Raw genomic sequence first — 25,266 nt, 5'->3', positions numbered from 1 at the left:
GAAGAATTAGGAATAGTGAATGTGGACTTTGCTTTGAGGAATTTTGGAACAAAAAGGAGCAAAGACATTGAGAAGAAGCTACCCGTAGAACTGAAATCAAGGAAGTTTTGTTTTCCTTCAGGGAGTTAAAGCAGTAAAGCATCAATCTTGTCTGGTGATGAGAATTATCAACTAGAGAAAGGAAATTTGATTGTGTAGTATTGCGTAGGAAATTACTGGGCTGATGTCTTAAAGTAGGTAAGAGTGATGGCAACGATTGCATAAGTAGAAGAGATGGCCTTAGCTGGGAGTAAAGTTAGTTTAGGTAGAGCATCAGGCAAGAAGGAGGATTAAATGAGTAAAGACGCCAGTAGGTGGGTGCAAGCTGTAGAATAATGCTTGTAATTGTTTCAGTCTTCTCAGTGAAATAGGAAGCAAATTCATCGGCTGAGAGTGTGGGGTAGGGAGGAGGTGTTGGAAGACAGAGTTTGGAGTGAGAGAATAAAATATAGAAGAGCTTTTAGGAGAGTGGGTAGAGATAAGTGGCCCAGAGAAATGTATTTTGACTACTGGGCAGCATTAAGGGCCCAGTCCAGGTCATAGTTATTGTAATGGATTGAATTGTGTCCCTGCAAAATATGTGTAAGTTTGGTTAGGCCATGACTCCCAGTATTGTGTGGTTGTCCTCCATTTTGTGATTTTCCTATGTGTTATAAATCATAATCTTTGCCTGTGGTTAAAGAGGATTAGGGTGGGATGTAATATCCTTGCTCAGGTCACATCCTTGATCCAATGTAAAGGGAGTTTCCCTGGGGTGTGGCCTGTACCATCGTTTATCTTGTAAGAGATAAAAGGAAAGGGAAGCAAGCAGAGATTTGGGGACCTCATACCACCAAGAAAGAAGCAACAGAAACAGAGCACATTCTTTAAACCTGAGGTTCCTGAGTGAAGAAGCTCCTAGTCCAGGGGAAGATTGATGAGAAGGACCTTCCTTCAGAGCTGACAGAGAAAGAAAGCCTTCCCCTGGAGATAACACCCTGAATTTGGACTTCTAGGCACTAGACTGTGAGAAAATAAATTTCTCTTTGTTAAAGTCATCCATTATGATATTTCTCTTACAGCAGCACTAGATAACTAAGACAGTTATGAATTTAAGTAGACCATCTTACATGTGGCATGTTATTTTCCTCATATGTTTTAGCTGCCTGGGTATGAACATGGAGGAGGTATCTCACACACACTATATTTTAAAAAACAATTTTTTTAACATCTATCCTATTCAAAAACATCTTTTAAAATAATACATGTGGTCATATTACAGCTGTATGTGAGATGTTATTTTTTAAAGTAATACTACAAAGTCTTGACAGCATGTCTCTAAGTCAGTTGCCAAGTATGCAATCCCTCTTTTTTTTTTTTCTTTTGGTTTTTATCTCAATAATTGATGCCAATTTTAAGAACAAGCAAACATACAAACAAGCAGCAACTCTTACTAACATAATAGGTTATGTAAGAATTGAAAGTTATTTAGAGACTAAGCCCACTGCTCTCATTTAAAGATGGGGAAACTGAAGCCCAAGGGAGAGGAATTGGCCCAAGACTACACAAAATTCCATACAGTTCCACCCATGGAATTTCCTGGTCAAACTTACTTTGTTTTCCTCAAAACTAGATCAGACTGCTTATTTTATGATATGGCCAGGGGTATTGCTTATTCAGAGTTTGGCAGTCATGTAGGAACAAATTGTTAAGAGCTCGCATTATAGATACACTTTTGCAGAACAGGTGTGTAGAAAAAAACCTATGCTAATTCCTAGCAGATGCTCAACCTAGCTTCTCCTGTATATTCAAGACTCAAAACCAAAAACCAAACCTGTTGCTGTCAAGTCAATTTTGACTCATAGTGACCCTACAGGACAGAGTAGGACTGCCCTATAGGGTTTCCAAGGTGTACCTGGTGGATTTGAACTGCCAACCTTTTGGTTAGCAGCTGTGGTTCTCAACCACTATGCCACCAGTGTTTCTATTCAAGGCTCAGCTGAAACAAAAGTAACCCATCCCTTCATAATACCTTTTGCATTAGTGTAAATGAGAATGGCACTACTGTTGCCTGGTTACCCCTTTACTTTCTTAATAGCCTCATAGTAATGTGAGTTCCATAAGCTTTGGCAACCCCTGTGGAAAATCCAGAATTACATATCATTACCATAGTCGTTAGCTTTCTAATTTCCATTTGGAATTAAAACTCTGTATACCTGAATTCTTTCTATTTCTGCCACAGCATGTGACCTTGGTTAAGTAATTGAATGTTCTAGGCCTCTCGTTTCTTAAACTGTTAAATGAGGGAATTGGACTAGATTGGTAGTTTAAATATATTTAAAGTGGCAGCATTCATGATATAGGATAAACAAAAATAATACTTTTTAAAAACATTTCAATCAGGGGTAGGTGGGCCACACTCGTACCCATTTGACCATTCATTTAACTCCCTCCTACCTTCCTAGACGTCCTTAAGATGCCTACATAGAACTCAAGTGTTCAAGGATCACAATTTTAAAACCGCTAGGCTAGACGGTCTAGTATTCCTTCTGGCTTTATCGTTTTATAAACATATGCTGTTATGTTACCAGGGATTTGCATGTTTGTGTGTGTCTGTGTATGTGTGTGTGTCCGTGTATGTGTGTGTGTGTGTAATGAATGAACGGCTCAGGTGTAAGATGTTTATGCAACTGTGGTTGCAAAGGCCCTTAAATACCTTATATTATAGCTGTTTTATTTCCCCCTTGATGTACTCAACGTAGGAAAAGCAGATTCAGTGTGAGATGGAGGCAAACCTTTGCTCTCGTCTCATGTCTACAGTTTATAACATAGATAAACCTGCGTCTGGCAGAAAGAATTTTTATGGTTAAAAGTGGTGCAGTGATTAGGTAATAGCATAATTCGGAAAGTGAGGGAGAGACTGGTGCTTCAGTCCTGCAAAACTCCAGGTACTGGGCACAGGCTGTGAAAGCACCTGCCAAGATCCAACTAGCCTGCCAGTCTTCACCTGGCAGCTGTCTCATGTAATTCCTTATATGTAAACTGAAGTCTACCCATCTCACATTTACATAGCTTTAATTGAGCTTTTGAAAGAAAGGAAGCTTTCTAGTTTGGCAATTTTAATGACTTAAACTCATTCTTTTTTAAATGTTACGTTTAATTTAGGAAACCCTGGTGGCATAGTAGTTATAAGTGCTACGGCTGCTAACCAAAAGGTTGGCAGTTTGAATCCACCAGGTGCTCCTTGAAAACTCTATGGGGCAGTTCTGCTCTGTCCTATAGGGTCTCTGTGAGTTGGAATCAACTCCATGGCAATGGGTTTTTTGTTTGTTTTTAAGTTACGTGTAGCAAAGGCTAATGTAGATTAACCTCTATATAATGCTTTAGTATTAATGATTCATGTGTAATATAACTAGTCACTGGGGAAGAGCAGTAATGCAGCATTAACATCTTACCCATTAAGTCTGTGTTAAAGTATTTTATTATTTAAAGATAATTTTCTCAAATTTCAAACACTCATCATCCAAAAAAAAAAAAAAAAAACAAAAAACCCACTGCTGTCGAGTTGGTTCTGACTCATAGCGACTCTATAGGACAGAGCGGAACTGCCTCAGAGGGTTTCCAAGGCTGTAAATCTTTATGGAAGCAGACTGCCACATCTTTCTCCCACAGAGAAGCTTACTGGTTCCAACTGTCAACCTTTCAGTTTAAAAAAATATTGGCAATCTCATAGACAGGAAAATATTTTATATAATTTGTGCTCTTTAGTTGTTAGTATGTGTTTTTTTATGGTTTCATACTCTTTTTCAAGAACAATCTCCCTATACAGATCAAGGAATTGCTGCAATCTGTAATGGTGTCTTGGTTTCTTCTTTTATTCAGTTGGTAAGATTAAATTTTTTAAACTTTAAATTTCTAATATTTAATGCCATAAAAGTGAAATCCCTATGGCTGTGTCTTTCAGGGAGCCTGAGATACTGGATGTGCTTTCTTCATGCTGCTATTTTTCATAATTTCTGAGGCTTAAAGTTCCTGGGGATAGAGTATTGTTCCAACCATGCAAAAAAATAACCGCTTTTAAGTATTTGTTCTGAGAGTGCTTAAAAAAGTTGTATTTTCCATTTGCGATGTGCACAATTTTATATAATCTATAGATAATCTATATAATGATTACACATACACACACGTATATGTATCATTGCCCCATTGCTGTCGAATCGATTCCAACTTAAAGCAACCCTATAGGACAGGGCAGAACTGCCCCACAGGGTTTCCAAAGTTATAAATCTTTACAGAAGCAGATGGCCACATCTTTCTCCTACAGAGAAGCTGGTGGGTTTGAACTGCTAACCTTTCAGTTAGCAGCCAAGTGCTTAACAACTGTACCACCAGGTCTCCTATATATGTGCGTATGTTATATACATTTTTAATGAAGGATACTTTTAGCCCCAATGAGCCTTTGAAAATCTAAAAGTGTCCTCAGTAATCACATATGAACTAAAATTACTTGTATGGAGTTATTGGTTTGTGGCTTCCCTTTTGCACTATTTTTTTCTGGGGTTATATGTAGAATATGTATCCAAATGCAATGTAGGCAAACACTTCGAGTCATATTTATCTCTCTTTGTCCTTAGCTTAATTTTTCTGTTCAGTTATTTTATTATTTTCTTCAATGACTAATCTCCTTTCTCCAAAATTAGAATTAAGATTAGTCTTTTTTTTTTTTTTTTCCTCTAAATACATAGCTTTACTTAAGGGAAAAGTCTCATGCCATGTTATTTAAAGCAAATAGAAGTTTGAAGGCCACCTTCCGTCGTTCTAGCAGCTTGTGGTTCTCTTAGAGTCCTGGGTCTTATCTTCTCTGGTGAGTGAGTCAATCATTCTACAGTAGATCTCAATATTTGCCACCAAGTGTCAAACACTTTAATGTAGATTCTTATTGCTTCAACTTGTTCTCTCCTAGAAAGAAGTTACCGGGGTCATGATATTATGGGCTACATTAGCGTACCTCTGGCTCAACTGTTCATATGCAAATAAGTCAAATCTGCCTTCTTAGAAAAGTAATCCCATGCCTAGTTTTCAAACGTAGCATTTGCTCTTGAATTCAAGCTGCCTTTCCACAGCAGTGACAGCCCCCTCTTCAGGCTAGCACCACTAAAGGAAGCTTCTTCTGGTTTCCCACCCTGTCCTCAATCTTTCTCCTGAGCATCCAGCGAAAGTTCTGAGTAGAATCTCTAAGTGGGTGTGAGCACCTCTTGTGCCGGAGCTCCTAAGTGTTATATAATCACAGCTGCCCTACACTCAGCCTTTAACAACTCATTAAAAAATTTAATTGAATTCTCTTTACCCTCTCTTGTATCGCCAAGAAGGATAATTTGAAGTCCTAACCCCCAGTACCTGTGAATGTGATCTTATTTGGAAATAGGGTCTTTAAAATATAAATAAGATGAGTTCGTACTGGATTTGGGTGGGACCTAAATCCAATTCCTGGTGTCCTTATAAGAATTCCATGTGAAGATACTGGGAAACAGAGACACAAGGTGAATGCCATGTGGTGACAGAGGTGGAGACTGGGGCGATGCAGCTGCAAACCAAGAAACACCGAGGATTGTCAGGAACCACCATAAGCTAGGAGAGAGGCATGGGCCCGATTCTCCCTCAGAGGGTTCAGAAGTAACCAACCTTGCTAACATCTTGATTTTGGACTGACAGACTTCAGGACTGAGATAATAAATTTATGTTGTTTTAAGTCATTCAGCTTGCGGTAATTTGTAACAGCAGATATGGGAAACGAATGTAGCCTTTTTTGTGGTAGACCCATTTTCTTCACATGCTCTGTCCCAGATGAGTTCTTTCTCTCTGGGAGCTGCCTGTCTTTCCTTACATTTAAGCTCATTGGTGCCATAAAATTTCTGCTCTCTGATTGAAAGAAATTTATGATTCCATAGGTTACCCAGGCTTTTCTTGGAGCAATACCCCTTCTCATTTTCCATATTCTAAGCAGAAGCTTTGTTGTTGTTGTTGTTAGGTACAGTCAAGTCAGTTCTGACTCATAGTGATCCTATGCACAACAGAATGAAACGCTGCCCTGTACCACGCCATCCTTATAATTGCTATTATGCTTGAGCTCATTGTTGCACCCACTGTGTCAATCCACCTCGTTGAGGGTCTTCCTCTTTTCCCCTGACCCTGTACTTTATCAAGCAAGATACCCTTCTACAGGAACTGATCCCTCCTGACAACATGTCCAAAGTATGTAAGACACAGTCTTCCCACCCTTGCTTCTAAGAAGCATCCTGGTTGTACTTCTTCTAAGACAGATTTGTTCATTCTTTTGGCAGCCCATGGTGTATTCAATATTCTTCGCCAACACCACAACTCAAAGGAGTCAATTTTTCTTCAGTCTCCCTTATTCATTGTCCAGCTTTCACACGCATACGATGCAATTGAAAATACCATGGCTTGGGTCAGGCACACCTTAGTCTTCAAGGTGACATCTTTGCTCTTCAACACTTTAAAGAGGTCCTTTGCAGCAGATTTACCCAATGCAATGCATCCTTTGATTTCTTGACTGCTGCTTCCATGGCTGTTGATTGTGGATCCAAGTAAAATGAAATCCTTGACAACTTCAATCTTTTCTCCGTTTATCATGATGTTGCTCATTGGTCCAGTTGTGAGGATTTTTGTTTTCTTTATGTTGAGATGCAATGCATACTGAAGGCTGTGGTCTTTGATCTTCATTAGTAAGTGCTTCAAGTCCTTTTCACTTTCAGCAAGCAAGGTTGTGTCATCTGCATAACACAGGTTGTTAATGAATCTACCTCCAATCCTGATGCCCTGTTCTTCATATAGCCCAGCTTCTTAGATTATCTGCTCCACATATAGATTGAATAGGTATGGTGAAAGAACACAACCCTGATGCACACCTTTCCTGACTTTAAGCCAATCAGTATCCCCTTGTTCTGTCTGAAAAACTGCCTCTCGATCTATGTAAAGTTCCTCACGAGCACAATTAAGTGTTCTGGAATTCCCATTCTTCGCAATGTTTTCTATAATTTGTTATGATCCACACAGTAGAATGCCTTTGCATAGTCAATAAAACTATGTGTCTGTCAGTTTGTCGTACTGTGGGGGCTTGCGTGTTGCTGTGACACTGGAAGCTATGCCACCAGTATTCAGACACCAGCAGAGTCACCCATGGAGGACAGGTTTCAGCTGAGCTTCTAGACTAAGACAGTCTAGGAAGAAGGACCCGGCAGTCTACTTCTGAAAAGCATTAGCCAGTGAAAACCTTATGAATAACAGTGGAACATTGTCTGATATAGTGCTGAAAGATGAGCCCCCCCAGGTTGGAAGGCACTCAAAAGATGAATTGGGAAGAGCTGCCTCCTCAAAGTGGAGTCAACTTTAATGATGTAGGTAGAGTAAAGCTTTTGGGACCTTCATTTGCTGATGTGGCATGACTCAAAATGAGAAGAAACAGCTCCAAACATCCATTAATAATCTGAACCTGGAATGTACGAAGTATGAATCTAGGAAAATTGAAAATTGTCAAAAATGAAATGGAACACATAAACTTTGATATCCTAGGCATTAGTGAGCTGAAATGGACTGGTATTGACCATTTTGAATCGGACAATCATATAGTCTACTATGCTGGGAATGACAACTCCAAGAGGAATGGTGTTGCCTTCATCATCAGAAAGAACATTTCAAGATATATCCTGAAGTACAACCCTGTCAGTGATAGGGCAACATCCATACTCCTACAAGGAAAACCAGTTAATACGACTATTATTCAAATTTACACACTAACCACTAGGACCAAAGATGAAGAAATAGAACATTTTTATCAGCTGCTGAAGTCTGAAATTGATCAAACATGCAATCAAGATGCATTGATAATTACTGGTGACTGAAATGTGAAGGTTGGAAACAAAGAAGAAGGATCAGTCGTTGGAAAATATGGCCTTGGTGATAGAAACAATGCCAGAGATCTAATGATAGAATTTTGCAAGACTAACGACTTCTTCATTGCAAATACCTTCTTTCACCAATATAAACAGCAACTATACACATGGACCTCGCCAGAGGGAACGCACAGAAATCAAATTGACCACATCTGTGGAAAGAGAGGAAGGAAAAGCTCAATATCATCAGTCAGAACAAGGCCACGTGCCAACTGTGGAACAGGCCATCAATTGCTCATATGCAAGTTCATGCAGAAACTGAAGAAAATCAGAGCAAGTCCACGAGAGCCAAAACATGACCTTGAGTATAACCCACCTGAATTTAGAGACCATCTGAAGAATATATTTGAAGCATTGAACTCTAGTGACAGAAGACCAGGCAAGTTGTGGAATGACATCAAGGACATCATCCATGAAGAAAGCAAGAGGTCACTGAAAAGACCGGAAAGAAAGAAAAGACCAAGATGGATGTCAGAGGAGAGTCTGAAACTTGCTCTTGAGCATCGAGCAGCTAAAGCAAAAGGAAGAATTGATGAAGTAAAAGAACTGAACAGAAGATTTCAAAGGGCCTCTCGAGAAGACAAAGTGAAGTATTATAATGACATGTGCAAAGAGCTGGAGATGGAAAACCAAAACGGAAGAACACACTTAGCATTTCTCAAGCTGAAAGAACTGAAGAAAAAATTCAAGCCTCGAGTTGTGAGAGCAAAGGATTTTATGGGGAAAGCAGAAGCTAGATCTCTGAAATAATTGGGTATTCAAAACAAAGTTGTTGTTTTTTTTTCATGTGTTTCTGTTTTTGTTTTTGCTTGATACTCCTAGAGTCTATCACAATGCCTGACAGAATGTGAATTAAATAAATCTGAAAAAATAAATGGGCAAGGCAAGCATGTGATCAACAGGACAAGAGGACTATTTTTTTTTTGTTTGTCTTTCAGAATTTTCCCAGCATGTATTTTAACCTTAGTCCACCCTGCCTTAAACTATGATTGTTTCTTTTTCTTTTGTAAAAGGTGGAAACCATGCTTTAATTCATCCCAATACACACCACAAAGTCTGAGATGTAAGTAGTGAATTACAAGAAGTTGAATAGGAAAGAGAAGCTTTTTATAGTCACAGAGTGAAGACACTCCCAGGACTTGGTAGGTGCAGAGCTTGTAGTTTGAAATGAAAGGAGCAATTTCAATTCATCCTTCCAGGCCAAGTGAAAAGAAGAGTATAATCATATTCATAAGGTAGCAAGCTAATGGTCCATGTACCAAAGGGTACAAGATGTGGGTCAGAACGATAACCTATTACAAAGTCAGACTCCAAAATCCCTGATCTGCCCCAGAAGTCTCTGTCTTTCCTCACTTTCTCTATACCTTTCACCCTTAGACAAAATCAACCAGATTATGCTCTACAGTATACAATGTTTGTTTGTTTGTTTACCATTGTAAATAATTCTCTGATAATTTTATTCAAAAACATCAATTTTATCAAATTGCTTTCTAAAATCTTGGCACTTGTTTATTTATTTTTATTGTTTAAGTGAAAGTTTACAAATCAAGCCAGTCTCTTCTGGTCTCAGGCTGATGTAGTTTCTGATTTATGTGGACTTTTCTGTCTCTTGGGCTCATAATTACCTTGTGTCTTTGGTGTTCTTCATTCTCCTTTGCCCCAGGATTTTAAATTCCCCAAGTAAAGACAGCCCTAATCTCCTTAGGTCTTACAGTAATCTCAGATGTCCCCACTTATAGGCAAAATGATCCAACATTGGAAATTTATATTAGAATGTCATGTGACTTTCAGAGCATCTTTTGATGAATTACTAACCTTAAACAACCAAATAGTTTTCTGTTCTCCTCATTTCTTAAAAGTTTTTTTTCCTTTCTTTCTTAAAGCAGAGCTTCTACCTTATGTTTCAAAAAGTTTTGTGCTTATTTCCCCACATGACATGTATCTATATGATTTACCCATATCCATATTCTATGTTTTCCCATATCTATGTCTGTATTATAACTGTGTGAAAAGTTAGATTTTAGCAGGCTTGATAAGGAACATATTATCATTCCACTTCAATAATATGAAATGATTTAATTTTTTTTTAAAGCTGGAAGGCACCTTAATGTCTCTAGGTGGCACACAAGGTTTATGCTCAACTACTAATCTAAAAGTTGGCAGTTCGAACTCACCCAGCAGCACCGTAGATGAAAGGCCTAGCAATCTGCTTCTGTAAAGAATACAGCCAAGAAAATCCTTTGGAGCAATTCTAATTTGTAACATATGCAGTAACCATGAGTCAAAATCAACTATACAACAACGGGTGGAAGGTATCTTAGAATTTCATTCAATACAGCTCTCTCATTTTTCAGAGACAGAAATTTTTTTAAAAAGTGAAATACCCAAGGTTATTTAATTGGTCATGACTCATTTTCATTCTAAACTGTTTCTTTATCTCTTTATGAAGCATAACCAAATATTCCACGCAAACAACTTTGATCCTAATCAAGAAAAACAATTGTAATTTAAGTCGTATTTCAGCATTGAAAATCTATGATTCAGTTTAGTTTTGAGATCCTTATTCATTTCGTCAGACAGTGATTGCAAACAATATTCAAAAGTCTCAGATTTTTAATTTTAGAATTTCTGACACTGGCTGCCCTTGCCTGTTCCATCTCTTTTAAGATTATATGTAACATCTTATGTATGTGGTGATATTGGTACCCAGATAAAGGAGTTGACAACTTACTTATAGCACTTCAACCAGACTTGTGTAGAATTTTCACTGATCCTACTGTAGACTTCATTTTTGCCTTAGTCATAAATCTCCGTAGCAGAAAAATTTGATAAATAATATTCAACAAGCGTTCCGAAGAGACTTTTACATACAGACCAAACTTTTAATGAAATATTTTATCTCACTTTATATTTCTGTTGATGGACTAGTCTCATCTAATTCTCTTCTTTGAAAGTTCTTTTTTTAAACTTTCTGTAACAGTGTTTATATAAGAATAGAAATATTTGACAAGATAAACATGCTGACACAGAACTAGCATTTTAAAATTGATATACATGTACAGTGGACAGCATCCCCAACTACATTTAGGATCTAAGGCTCTCCAATATAGAGTTGAAAATACCATAGTTTCCACCCCGCCTCATACTCCATTTAAGGCTCTTCTCTTACTCATTGGCTTCTCTTCTTTCTTCTGCCATCTGGCTATGGGTATCAGCAGAGACGGATTACTCAGTAAGGAAGGTAAACATGGGCTCATTTGTGCTTACTTGCTAATCTGTAGTGATCAAATTCACTTGGGTTTCTTTCACCACATCTTTGATCTGTTGTTCAATTGGTCACTAGGGATTGTAAGTTTGAAAATAGACTCTGAATCTGTAGAAAGGTGCTGTGGGGTTAGGGGAGAGACAGATGCCAGCCACACCTAGTTGCAGAATCTTTGATATTGTGAAAAAATGTGAAATACTGCACTACAGATGATCTGGTAAGCAAGGTAAGCACCATGCTTACCTTATTTTTCATAGTCTTCTGTATACGATGGTCAGATTAAACAGTTTTGTTGACTTTCAGATGAGTGAGTTGCAGCACTATATGTGGCTCAGTTTCCCTGACATTGTGCCATTCTCCGCATTTGCTGGTTATAGTTCAATTAGCTGTTTTCTCTAGTCTCCTCATCTTCCTCTCCTTCCTCTCACAAAGGCTTTGTTCTCTATCTACTCTGCCTCCATTCTTTAACTCATTATTTCTCACAACTGAAATAACCTTGTAATCTCTTTGGCCTGTCCCACTCCTTTCCACTTTTGAAGTTCAGCTTAAATTCTATCTCTAGCTAAAGACATTCAGTTCAAAATTATTACGGCTATTCTGAACATCTATCTGGCCTTCGTTTCCCCAAAACCATTGTATGTGGTTTATCACATTAATAGCATAATTTGCAACGTTAAATATCCTTCTTCAAAGACACAGAAATGTTTGGCAAGAAAGAACAATGAAGAGAGCTAGGTTCAAATCTCAGCTCTGGCTTTCAAGCTTCCCATATCATAACAGGTCCCTTACACATGCTGGGCCTGAGTTTGCTCACCTGTGAAATAAGAAAGGCTGGGTTAGACGAACTCCAGGTCTATTTCAGTTTATGACCCTGTGAACAGGTATTTGAAGGCATCCCATACAACATGGTATAAGCCCATACTCTTTTAAGAACATTCAAACTTGAGAATAAATAAAAGACAAATTACAGAATGGTAGTCCTATTTCTATTACTGTATAAAACCAATTTTATTCAGTTGTCATGCTACTTAAAAGGGGTGGGGAGAGTACAGTACTGTATAATTTTCTGTGGTTACTGTAACAAAACACTATAAACTGAGTTGCTTAAAACAGACATTTATTCTCTCAGGTCCGGAGGCTAGAAGTCTGAATTCAGGGTATCCGTAGGGCCGTGTTCTCTCTGAAGGCTCTAGGGGGAAATCTTTCCTTTCTCTTCCAGTTTCTGTAGCCCCAGGCATTCTTTGGATTGTGGTAGTACAACTCCAATCTATGCTTTGACTTCATGTAGGCGTCTTCTTCCTGTGTCTGTGTCTGTCTCTGTATCTCTTCTCTTTTTATAAGGACTTGGATTAGAGCACACCCTGCCCCTGTATGAACTCAATTTAACTAATTATATCTGTAATGACTTTATTTCTAAATAATGACTTTTTATTTCTAAATAAATTCACACTCGCAGGTACTTGAGGTTAGAACTTCAACATATCTTTTTACGGTACACAGTTTGAACGACGGCAGTTAACCTATAAAAAAAAAACCTATAATAGGATATATTAATTTGATAAGTTTAGTCAACATTTAATGAAACAAAAAAGCCTACTAAGTACAATGCACTGTGCCAAATACTAGTAGACCAGAAATGGTGTCGATGAAACCCAGAACCCCAGTGCTGTCGACTCAATTCTGACTCATAGCTACCCTATAAGACAGAGTAGAACTGCCCCATGGAGTTTCCAAGGAGGGCCTGGAGGATTTGAACTGCTGACCTTTTGGTTAGCAGCCATAGCACTTAACCACTATGCTACCAGGGTTTCCATCAATGACACAGAAATGAATTAAACGTATGGTATCTATCCTGAAGGAATTCATTGCTTAATGAGAGTGGCATAAGATAAAGGAATTAATGTAATTATACGCATAAGAAGCTGTTGATCGCCATCATTTATTGAATTCCTACTATAACCAGGACCTATGCCAGGGCTTAATACATAAAAATTCTAATTAACATATGCAAACATTAATTGTTATGACATTCCAAGGCAGTAATTATTATTCATATTTTGAAAAAGAAAAAGCTGAAGTTAAAGATTTTAACAATCTCTGCAAGGTAACATAGCTAGAGAGTGATGCGGATGTACTCTCCATCACACCCTGTTAGGTATCTTTCATGCCCAGTGTGAGACATGGATACATTTGTGTAAAAATACTTATTAAAAAGGAACGATTATTTCTAAGTGAAGGTGTAATTTAAAACGTTGCTTTTGAAGATAGCCTTAGAGCTGAGTTCTTAAAAATGAGCAGGCTTTCTATTGTACTGGTGGGTAAAAAAAGCATTCTAGGCACAAACAAGAGCCTGAGCAAAAACTCAGAGATAAGGAAACACAAGTTATGTTTAGGGAAATCTGGTGAGTTAACAAGGCTGCAAAGGACAGATTGTGAGCAAGGTGAAAGATAAAGCTTTAGGTTGGGTGGGCAGAATGTTAGAGGATTGTGTTTGGTTAAATATAATTGGAAAATCTGGCCAGTCTAAGCTCTTTCAAAGATGACAGCTAAATCAGCTTGCATAACAGTGAGCAGAACCTACCCACCTGCTTAGTTTCTAATGCGATTCACTGAAAATTGTGCCTTCCTACACACTTCTTCAGAACTAATTTGACCTATACCAGATAGTAGTTCTACCACAGCTGTAGTCAACAAGAAAAACTCTTTTTTTTTTTTTTTTGGTGGTAATTTTCTATTCTCTTTCTGGTCTACTGAGTTTCTAAGCAATTTTTATCGTGCTCTTTTGTTCGCTCTTATAGGCTTGCAGAAGTTGTGCTCATCTCATCATGGCCTTGAGAAGACTGTGTGGGCTGCCAAAGGCAAGTACATTCAGGAGAGTTTTGAGGATGGAGTTTCAGGAGCTCTACTAACTCTAGTCTTCAACATAATGAGAAAGCAACTCCAGAGCCTTCATGTGGTGTGAAAACTTAACATAATTCTTTAATATCATATTAATGTTTTAATTGCCGTATGCAGCACTTTAGTTCATCATACAGTGTGCAAAACACACCCATAATTTATTTAGTTTTAGCCTATCTTCCTAGCGAAATTTAATTTACTTATAAATGTCTAACATAAGATCTTACATACGAAAATCTTTGCAGCACTTATTTTTTAAAAAAAAACATAAAATAATAACTTGGAGATCTCAGTGAGTATTAAAAAATTAATCCACAAAAGAATACTATGAAAATAATTTAATGAAAACTTAGTTATAACTTTTAATATGAAAATTCAGTGTGGAATTTTATATAATCACCGTTTAATTTACATACATGTCTTAGTTGCCTAGTGCTGCTGTAACAGGAATACCACACATGGATGACTTGAACAACAGAAGTTTATTTTCTCACAGTTGAGGAGGCAGGAATTCTGAATTTAAGGTGTTGGCCCAAGAGAAAGGTTGTTGTCTTTCAGCTTCTGTAACCCAGTGCTGCTTGGTGATCCTCCCATGGCATTTGTCTTCCACAGTGTGTCTGTGTCTATTCTCTTCTCATAACTCAGAAGTAATTCATCTTAGGATCCTAAGCTGTGATTGCATTACATTAGGTTCCATTATGGAAGGTGAGATAATCTACCTAAGGGTAACTGATTTAATCATGTGATTAAATCATAACAGCATTGGCTAGGATCTCAATACATATTTTGGGGGACACAATTCCAACCCAAAAGACACATATCTACGTATATAAATTAGCAAGCTGCCTTAAAAACTTTTCAAAATTAACAGTAAACCAATCCATAATAGATTAAATCAAATAAATACAAGATACACTTACTAATAGACTCATTTTTGATGTTCAAACCCTGAGAGAAAGAATCAGGCTATAAGTTAATCAATTAAATTATCAGGGTTAGACAGGCACTAGGTCACTCAGAAGGTAGATTGCTTAAACATGGAACATGAAAAATAGAAAAGAAAATATTGGTAATACCCATTGGAAAACATTTCATGGAAGAGTTTACTCTGGCTCAAGAGTTTCCCCGGCCATCAACACCAATCAAAATGGGTACATCAGGCTATTAGAACCTAATGCTACTGACCTTTAAAATCATGTATCTAATTTACCCTGCTTTGGTTCTAGGCTTGACAGACACTTTTGATCTAGACTGTGATTTCCAGTGTGTGTGTATGTGGTGTGAATGTGTGTTGTGATGTGAGTGTATGTGATGGGAATTATGTGTTGGACACATGCTACAAAGTCCAATCTTCAAGGCAGTGCTATTTCCCATGGCATAAAAATCATTTTATTTGTATTGAATTAACATTATTAATATATTCTGTGAACTTGGCTACTGTGGCTCTAGCTCTTAAAAAGCTTCTACTTTCTTCCACCAAAGTCAGATTTCTGAGACTATAACTGGAGATCAATTTCTCTCCATAAATAAGATAAAAATCATCTGAGGATGTCTACAGGCAACAAAAAAGTCTAGTTTTTCTGTGGCATAAACCTTGGTATTATTACCCTTCTTTAATACTTCAACATTCATTATTTTGCATGCCTTTCTTTCACCGCATAATATTCATTTTTCTATTTTTTATAACAATCATTTACCATACATTTAATGCACAATATATTTAAATTTTATTTTTATCTCTTTTCTGTAATTATATTGTAAACTACACAGGAGAAAGATTTTCTTTTCTTTTTTCCCCTCTTTTGTTCACTATTCTCAGTGTCTAGATGGTTCCTGACATATATAGTAGGTTCTCAGATATGTTGATGAAGAAATGGACTACACAGCAATGTGTCTTAAAAATGTAGAATTGACAGAAGCTTATGCACTACTATACTAATTTCCCTTGCGTGGATTGTAACATTAATTTGAGGTCCTGAGAGAGCAATCTTTGCCTTGTTATGTGTGCTCTTTGGGAAATAATTATTATTAGCCAAACTCATGACTACTGTGTTCACATCTATAGTATACAGCAGAGCAATAATTGCCTCCCACACTAGGGATTGATGGGTCTCCCTGTCTTAATCGAAGCCGAATTGATAACTGTGGGGAGATTCACACGATTCTTCTGGGAAATTGGTCCAGATGTTCCTCTGATTTTATTAAAATTTCATCCTTCTCTTAACACAGTTGTTATTCTGCTGGACATGATAGGTGGTTCATTATCAAATGAATATACAGTTCTTCCATTTTCTTAGAAATTCTGCTTTAAATTAATTCCAGCTTCTTAGGGGAGAACATAATTTATTTTTCCAAATCATAAATTGTTCCTGTTTTACCATTTTGTTCCACCAAAACAGCCTCTAAAATCCCAATCTTAGCACCTGGAGACTTTATTCTGGGGACAGAAAGAGAAAGCCAGTAGGCTGCGCTCACACACACACACACACACACACACACACACAAAATGCAACGTAGTGACCTTCTTTTGTTATAACGTGCTCATTCACATATTCTTTTATGAAACCATTATTGTAGGTCTCATTTGCAACATTCACTGAGCCAGATGAGAAAGTACATGAAGAGAGGCTAAAAAAGAACACTGGATTCAGAATTAGAAGAACCAGACTAAGCCAGGCTGAGCCATTTAATAGCAGTGTGACCTTGGCAAGTCACTTTATTTCTTTGAATCTCATATTTTTTTTTTTTTACTAAGAAAATGAAGGTGATAATTCATACTTTACAAAAGTAATTTTTTGTATGAAGTATTGAATTAGAAAAAAGTAAAATGCTATGTAAGTTTTTTCATTATCACATTATAACAAAAAGTTTTATATTCTAATATAAAATATTAGAATAAAGCCATGTCATTAAAATAAAAAGGAAGTATATTAGAGAGAGATGGAGATTGAGAGGAAGGGATCATAATTTTCAGAGTTATAAATGTGTTTATAACAACAAGTAATATGACTGTTCATAGAGAGATACAAATACAGTGTTGTGGGCCCAAATTGGAAAGATTTTATTTCAATTGCCAATTTCAATAAGACCTTATTGAAAAAATGCAGTAAGATGATAGCATTTGAGTAAAGTCTTTAAAAGAAAATAGCATGCTATTTGTCCCCTTTTATAAGGTGGCTTAAAAAAAAAAATTTGGCTTAGGAGATGACTTATTGAGCTAGTATTACATAGAGTCAGCTATGTGGGCTTTTGAATCAGACCATCATCTCAGTATTCTAAACCTCATTATGTGTTTTCCAGGTGCCTGATTTTGAGTATGTTACTTAATCTCTCTGCTCCTCAATATCCTCATTTATAAATGTTGGGTAATAGTATTGATCTCTTAAGGCTGGTGTGAGGATTAAGATAATTATACATTTTACGTTATACTTATATATTGTTGTTGTTGTTAGTTGTTGCTGAATCAGCTCCAACTTACTGTGACCTTATGTATAACAGAACAAATTGTTGCCCAGTCCTATGCCATCTTCATGATCACTGGTATGTTTGAATCCATTGTCACGGCTATTGTGTAAATCCATCTTGTTGAGGGTTTCCCTCATTTTTGCTGACTCTTTAATCTACCAATCATAATGTGCTTTTCTAGAGACTGGTCTTTCCTAATAATGTACATTATGATCAGTTGATGATATTCTACTTATTATTGCTCTAACTGTTGCAAGTCATGCAGAACACAAACTTCCTATTGTCAAAAAAAGAAAAAAGATTTTGAGCAATGCTGTGCAGAGATATGTGCAGGGCCTTGGCATTGTAATGGAGTAAGGCAAGTTGGTCAGCGTCCCCTTCCTCTTTCTCTTTGTCTTTTGTGTATTAATGCCTCCACTTTCCAGAGGTCAGGCTGTCCAGGGATCCCCTGCAATCAAAATCTGTGCTCAGAAATTTTGGTCTTTTCTGTTTTTGAGACTGCAGGTCTTAGGGAGCAAAGGAAATAAGCTAACTAAGTGGTAAATGAATCTGTGTCACAGTGGTCACCACTAATATGTTTTCTATCTTCTCCATTTTCAATAACAAATGTTTGATGAATATAATAAATAAATAAGAAGCAAGAAATAAGACTCTGTATGGGTAGTCTAACCATTCTCTCAAACTGAAAATCATGCTAAATACATATATAGACCCATCCCCATCATCACCTTTATGCCATTTAATGTTGTACAAGGATTTATAGCTTATAAATCACATTCACTTACATTACTGTATTTAATACCAACAGTTTTATACATAAGTATTATCATTATTATTTTACATATGATACTTTTGTTATTTACCTAGGAATACTTTCGGGGGAGGGGGGAATGCCATCTGTGGGTGATCTCACCTTCCCATGGCATCCAGATGATGTGCCATTCATCCAATTATCTGTAAGTACATAAAAAATCCACTTCAGATGTGCAGCTCAGAGTTTTTCTATTTCTCTAGGCTCCATTTGTCCCTCCCCCATTATCTCCTCTGCTCTTTCCCTTGATTCTGGAACCATATTGAAGATCTTTGCTTCGAGTTTCTGAAAGGCGGTTCACGTGAAACACACAACCCATCAAAGCTTTCAAGATTCAGGCAGGGCACGTGAGTGAGTTAGGTAGGCAGCCATGATATCACAAGAGAATGATAAAAGGAGACTTGTAATGAATTGGAGATAGAGTTAGAGGGAGGACATCAACTACTCAGCTCTACTTGATCCTTGGCAAGTGAGAATATTGTTCAATTTTAACAGATTCTCCCATTTTCCAAGAGAATGTGAAAATCTGAATCTTTATGTCAATTTCTCAATTAATTTATATATGTGTGTGCGTGTGTGTTTGTGTGTGTGTGTCATGTAGGCCTAATAAAACAACTTCAAGACCAGGTTTATCCACTTGAAGTCTCTGCTTGACATCTCTGTTTTCAGCTTGAAATCTCTGCTTTATAACCTTTAAAACTTTGATAGGAGGCAAAATAAATGAAAAATAGCCCTGTTAATGTTGATTGCCCCTCATAGAGTAACTTTGATAAGTTATGTTGACAAAGATGCTGTCTCTACTCTGATTTATACAGACCACTCCTCTTCATCAGGGGCAAAGGACTGAAGAAGTGAATAGAGAATAAAATTGTCTCCTACTACTCACAAACGAGGTGCCTGTGGGTCAATATTTGTCCTAGATGAGGTAACCATAGGTTCTAGGTGCAGGGACAGTCTCTGTTTACACTGTTGTCCCAGTGTAATTACTAATAGCACGTCCTTTGAAATTCAAAGGTGTGCAGTTTGGAAAATAAATTATGTAACCACACTAGGGATGTAGTAGCCATTGACAGAACAAATTCAGAGGGATGCAGAAGGACAAGTAAATGATTCCTAGGCCTGAGCCCTGAGATAGATGGGCACTAGGACTTGGAGCAATGGGAAGGTCAACAGGGCAAGGGAAATTCTTGAGACTGATGGGTGACACAGAGGGAAACAACAAGCTCCCTGCCCACTGGGGACACTGTGGGAGAGCCTATGCAGGGGCACCCATGACAGAAAGACATTAAGAGCCCTCCGCCTTCACCATAGGAAAGTAGAGTCCCACCACTTACAACAGTATCTGCGACCAGCTACCCCCCCCACCTCACAGATGCATATTAAATTATGGAGATCAAGCATCCAGAACTCCTGAATCAGCACTGAAAAAAAAAAAAAAACCTAAGGATAAGAGTGCTGTCTAGTGGTTCTCAGGGGAAGATACCGGACCCACTGCTACTGGGTCAATTCTGACTCATAGAGACCCTGTGGGGCACAGTGGAGTTCCCCCTTGGAGTTCCCAAGGCTCTGAGTCTTTGTGGAAGCAGCCTGCCACATCTTTCTCCCATGGAATGGCTGGTGGGAGTGCACCCCAGTCTTTCAGTTGGAGTTGGGTGCTTGGCGACTGTGTCACCAAGGCGCCAAATCAGAAAATTTTCCCACAAAAAGCAGAATACAAAATTAAAATTATAGTGATAATAAGAAGATGGCCAAAATGGCCCAAGTTCAACAACAAAAAAAACAATAAAACACACGATATCATAAGACAAGACAGAACAATCAAAAGTAAAACATGAAGAAGAGAAATTTCTCCCATGGAGGTCAGATTAACACAAAGAATTAATAATTTCCAGACTATGGTGCTATATATGTTTAAAGAAAGCAAAAAGCACATAGCGAACAAGCTAGCAGTGATCAGGAAACAAATGGAGGAACAAAACGAGAGGAACTGAAAACATAAAAAAAAAAACTGCCAGAACTGAAGAATAAAGCGACTGAATTAGAAAAAGCAAGAGAAACCCTCAACAATAGAGTCAAACAGACAGAAGATAGAATAAATGAACTAGAAGACAAAATAACTGAATTTATCAAGTCTCGAGAGAAATAAGAGCAAAGAACAAAGAAAAGTGAAAAATCCAAAAGGAAATATAAGATTTAATTAAGAAACCTAACATTAGAATTACTGGAATCACAGAGCATCATAACAAAAACAAAGGCATAGAAACAGTTTCCAAGAGATAATCAGAGAGAATTTCTCAGACCTGAACAGAGAACCACACCTGCAAATACAGGAAGCTACATGAACACCAATCAGAAGAGATTCAAAAAGATCAATTCCATGCCATATCCTAATAAAATTCTTGAAAACCAAAGACAAGGAGAGAATTCTGAAAGCAGCAAGCGAAAAACACAATATAACATACCAAGTGTCTTTCATAAGAATCAGTTCAGATGTCTCCCTAGAAACTATAGAGGCCAGAAGACAGTAAAGTGACGTATATAAAATATATGAAAACAATTGTCAACCAAGAATTCTTTACCCAGCAAAGTTGTCATTCAAAAATAAGGGGAAAATAAAGACATTTCCAAACAAACAAGCTCTAGGAATTTGCCACTACCAGGCTAGTTTGCAAGTATTACTCAAGGGAGTATTCCAAATGGAAAGGGAAGAACATTAAATAAATTCTCGTACCTATACATAGGAAAAATAAATAGAGAGAGAGAGAGATCTCCAAAACACACAACATGGGCAATCATAAGGACTAAGTACATGATATCTTCAGGGAATAAACTCAATAATTAAATCCTGCAAACAATACAACATCAAGTCTGTAAAAAATAAGAATAAAGTAAACTTATCTAATATAGGTTGTATATTGGTGTTAATGGAGACACACCAACAGAAATGGGGGGGGAGGTGCATATCAGGAATAGATTTATCATGTTAAGGTTGTATGCTAACTGTTCTTTTGTTAAACATTGTTGCAATTGTAAGTTTTGTAATGTGATGCATGTAGTAACCACTAAGAAATTGCCAAGAAAACAACATTCAGAAAAAAAAGAAAGAAGAAAGGAAAAAGGTGCATCACAAGAAAGCAGCCAAATACAAACAAAAACTGAAAAATCAGAATAAAAAAACAAAGAAGATACAAAACACTCAAAAAAAACAAATAGCAAAATAAGCGAGGAAGACACTTCTTTTTCAGTAATAACCTTAAATATCAATGGTCTAAATGTCCCATGCAAAAGGCAGAGAGTGGCAGAATGGAGTACAAAAAAAATAAAATGATCCATCCTTTTGCTGTCTATAATAAAGATATCTTAGAATGACACAAACACACTAAAAATAAAAGGATGGAGAAAAATACTCCATGTAAACAAAAAAGGAGCAGGGGTGGCCATACTGATATCAGATAAAATAGACTTTAAATCAAAATCTTTTACAAGAGATAAGGAAGGACATTATGTAATAATAAAAAGGATCAATCCAGCAAGAAGATATAACATTATATGCAGGTAGCATCAATGCACCAAAATACCTGAAACAAATGCTAATTAATATGAAAGGAGAAATATACAATTTCACAATATAGTAGAGGACTTCAACACACCCCTTTCAATTACACACAGAACATCTAAAAAGAATATCACCAAGGACATTGAAAACTTAGACAAAACCATAAGCCAGTTGGACCCAATGGACATGTAGAACACTCCACTCAGCATCGAAAAAATGCACATTCTTTTTCAGCACACATGAATCATTTTCCAGAACAGACCATATACTAGGACACAAAACAAGTCTCAATAAATTTAAAAAGGTTGAAATCATACAAACCACCTTCTCTGACCATTACAATAGGAAGCTAGAAATCAACAACAGGAAAAATATGGAAAAGAATTTATAGAAATTAAATAATACACTACTAAAAAACAATTGGGCTATAGAAGAAATCAAAAGTGAAGTTAAAAAATTCCTAGAATCAAACGAAAGTGAAAACACAACATATCAAATCCTCGGGACACAGCAAAAGCAGCACGCAGAGGGAAATATATAGCAGTAAATGTATACACTTAAAAAGAAGAAAAATCTAAAATCATTAAATTAAAACATGAACTTTAAAAAATAGAAAAGGAAGAGCAGAAGCAGCCAAAAGGTACCAGAAAAAAGGAAACAATAAAGATCAGGGCAGAAATAATTGAAGCAGAAAAACAGTAAATAACCAAATTAAGAAATGAAATTGGTGACATTACAACTGATCCAAAAGAGACAAAGAAGATCATATCTGATTAGTATGAAAAATTGTACTCCAAAAAATTAGAAAACCTAGATGAAATAGCTGAATTCCTAGAAATACACTTATCTCCCCAAACTAACACAAGCAGATGGAAAATTTAAACAGACCCATGACAAAAGAAGAGATTGAAGATGTCATCAAAAACCACCAGCAGCAACAACAAAAAAAGCCAAGGACCAGATGGCTACACTGGAGAATTAAACCAAACATTCAAAAAAGAGTTGACACCAATCCTACTCAATCTCTTCTAAATCATAGAAGAGGACGGAACATTACCGAACTCTTCCTATGAAGGCAGCATAACCCTGATACCCAAACTAGACAAAGACATCACAAAAAAAAAAAAAAAAAAAAGGAAATTACGGACCAATATCCCTGGTGGGGGAAACCCTGGTGGCATAGTGATTAAGTGCCACGGCTGCTAAACAAAATGTTAGCAGTTTGAATCCACCAGGCGCTCCTTGGAAACTCTATGGGACAGTTCTACTCTGTCCTATAGGGTCGCTATGACTCGGAATCGACTGGATGGCAGTGGGTTTACCCCTGGTGGAATAGTAGCTAAAAGTTTGGCTACTAACCAAAAGGTAGGCAGTTTGAATCCACCAGCCACTCCTTGGAAATGTATGGGGCAATTCCAATCTGTCCTATAGGGTCGGTATGAGTTGGAATCAACTTGATGGCAATGGGTATCCCTTATAAACCCAGATGCAAAAATTTTCAACAAAATTCTAGCCAACAAACTTCAGCAACATATCAAAAAGAAAAAAAAAAAATACACCATGATCAAGTGGGTTTTATACCAGGATTACAAGAGTGGTTCGACATTAGAAATCAGTCAACATAAACCACCTCATAAATAAAACAAAGGAAAAGAGCCAGCTGATCTTATCAATTCATGCAGAAAATTCATTCAGTAAAATTCAACACCCTTTCCTGATAAAAACTCTCAGGAAAATAGGAATAGAAGAGAAAATTCTCAACATAATTAAGGACATATATGCAAAGCTAACAGCCAGCATTATACTCAACAGAGAAAGGCTGAGAGCCTTTAAGAACACGAATGAGACAAGGATGCCTATTATCAGCACTCTTATTCAACATCGTACCAGAAGTCCTAGCCAAAACGATAAGAAAAGAAAGAGAAATAAAATGTATCCAAATCTGAAAGGAAGAAGTAAAACTCCTAGAAGAGAAGAATTTAGCAACATTGCAGAATACAAGATTGACACAAAAAATCAGTTGGGTTCCTCTACACTAACAAAGGCTACTCTGAAAAAGAAATCAAGAAAACAATACCATTTACAATAGCCCCAAAACTGATAACATACCTTGGAATTAACCTAACCAAGAGCATACAAGACTTATATAATGAAAATTATAAAACACTACAACAAGAGACTAAAAGAGACCTACAAAAATGAGAAGACATCCTGTGCTGATGGATTGGAAGAGTTGATACAGTGAAAATGTCAATACTACGTAAAGTTACCTATAGACACAATACAAATTTGATACAAATCCCAAGAACATTCTTTACTAAAATGGAGAAACTAAGGACCAACTTCAATTGGAAAGGTAAGAAACTCAAATACCCAAGGCAATACAGAAGAAAAAGAACAAAACAGAAGGCCTCATACTCCCTGGTATCAGAATAACCTGTACAGACATTGTAAGCAAGACAGCCTGCTGTATGATAGACATATACAACAGTGTAGTAGAATTGGAAACTCAGAATAAAACCCAGTCGTCTATGGACAACTGATTTTCAACAAAAGGTCAAAGCCCATTCAGTGGGACAGAAAGTGTCTTTAATAAATAGTACATAAAAAGCTGGATATCCACATGCAGAAAAATGAAACAGGACCCATATCTCACACTGTACACAAAAACTAACTCAAAATGGATCAAAGACCTAAATGTTAAACCATAAAACTCCTGGAAGAAAACATAGGGGTCAAACTAGGGACCTAATTTTTTATAAAAATAGTATAACAGACATTAAAACAAATGCTCAATAGAAGAAGACAAAATAGGTGTGACCTCACAAAAATAAAAAACTTAATGCTTGTCAAAATACTTTATAAAAAGAGTAAATAGACAACCTACAGACTGGGAAAAAATACTCAGAAACAACTTTTCAATAAGGGCCTAACCTCTAAATTTAATGGAAAAGTGCGACAACGCAACAACAACAAAAAAATCCCAACCACAAAATGTGCAAAGGACATGAACTGAAACTTCACCAAAGAGGACATCCAAGCAGCCAACAAACATATAAAAAGATGGTCATGATCAGTAGCTGTTCAAGAGATTTAAATCAAAACTGCAATGAAATACCATCTTATCCCGGCTAAAATGGCAATGATTTAAAAACAAAACAAAACAGATAATAATAAATGTTGGCAAGGATGTAGGAAGATTGGAAGCCTTATCCATTGCTGGTGGGACTGTAAAATGGTACAACCACTAGGGAAAACGGTATGGCACTTTCTCAAAAAACTA

General features: G+C 36.9%; 1 protein-coding gene across 1 annotated transcript in view; it reads left to right on the top strand.

The window, feature by feature from the left end:
- The window catches only part of ANO3 (anoctamin 3), a 529,603-nt gene that overhangs the window by 154,150 nt on the left and 350,187 nt on the right, over nucleotides 1-25,266 (top strand). The window contains exon 2 of the mRNA XM_023550773.2: nucleotides 14,052-14,129. Within this exon, the coding sequence (XP_023406541.1) occupies nucleotides 14,052-14,129 (78 nt within the window). The remainder of the gene's footprint in view (nucleotides 1-14,051; nucleotides 14,130-25,266) is intronic.

Source organism: Loxodonta africana, chromosome 7, assembly GCF_030014295.1.
Source record: "Loxodonta africana isolate mLoxAfr1 chromosome 7, mLoxAfr1.hap2, whole genome shotgun sequence".
NCBI lineage: Eukaryota > Metazoa > Chordata > Mammalia > Proboscidea > Elephantidae > Loxodonta > Loxodonta africana.
Note: the sequence above shows the minus strand (reverse complement) of the source record. Positions and strands in the feature narration are given on the sequence as shown.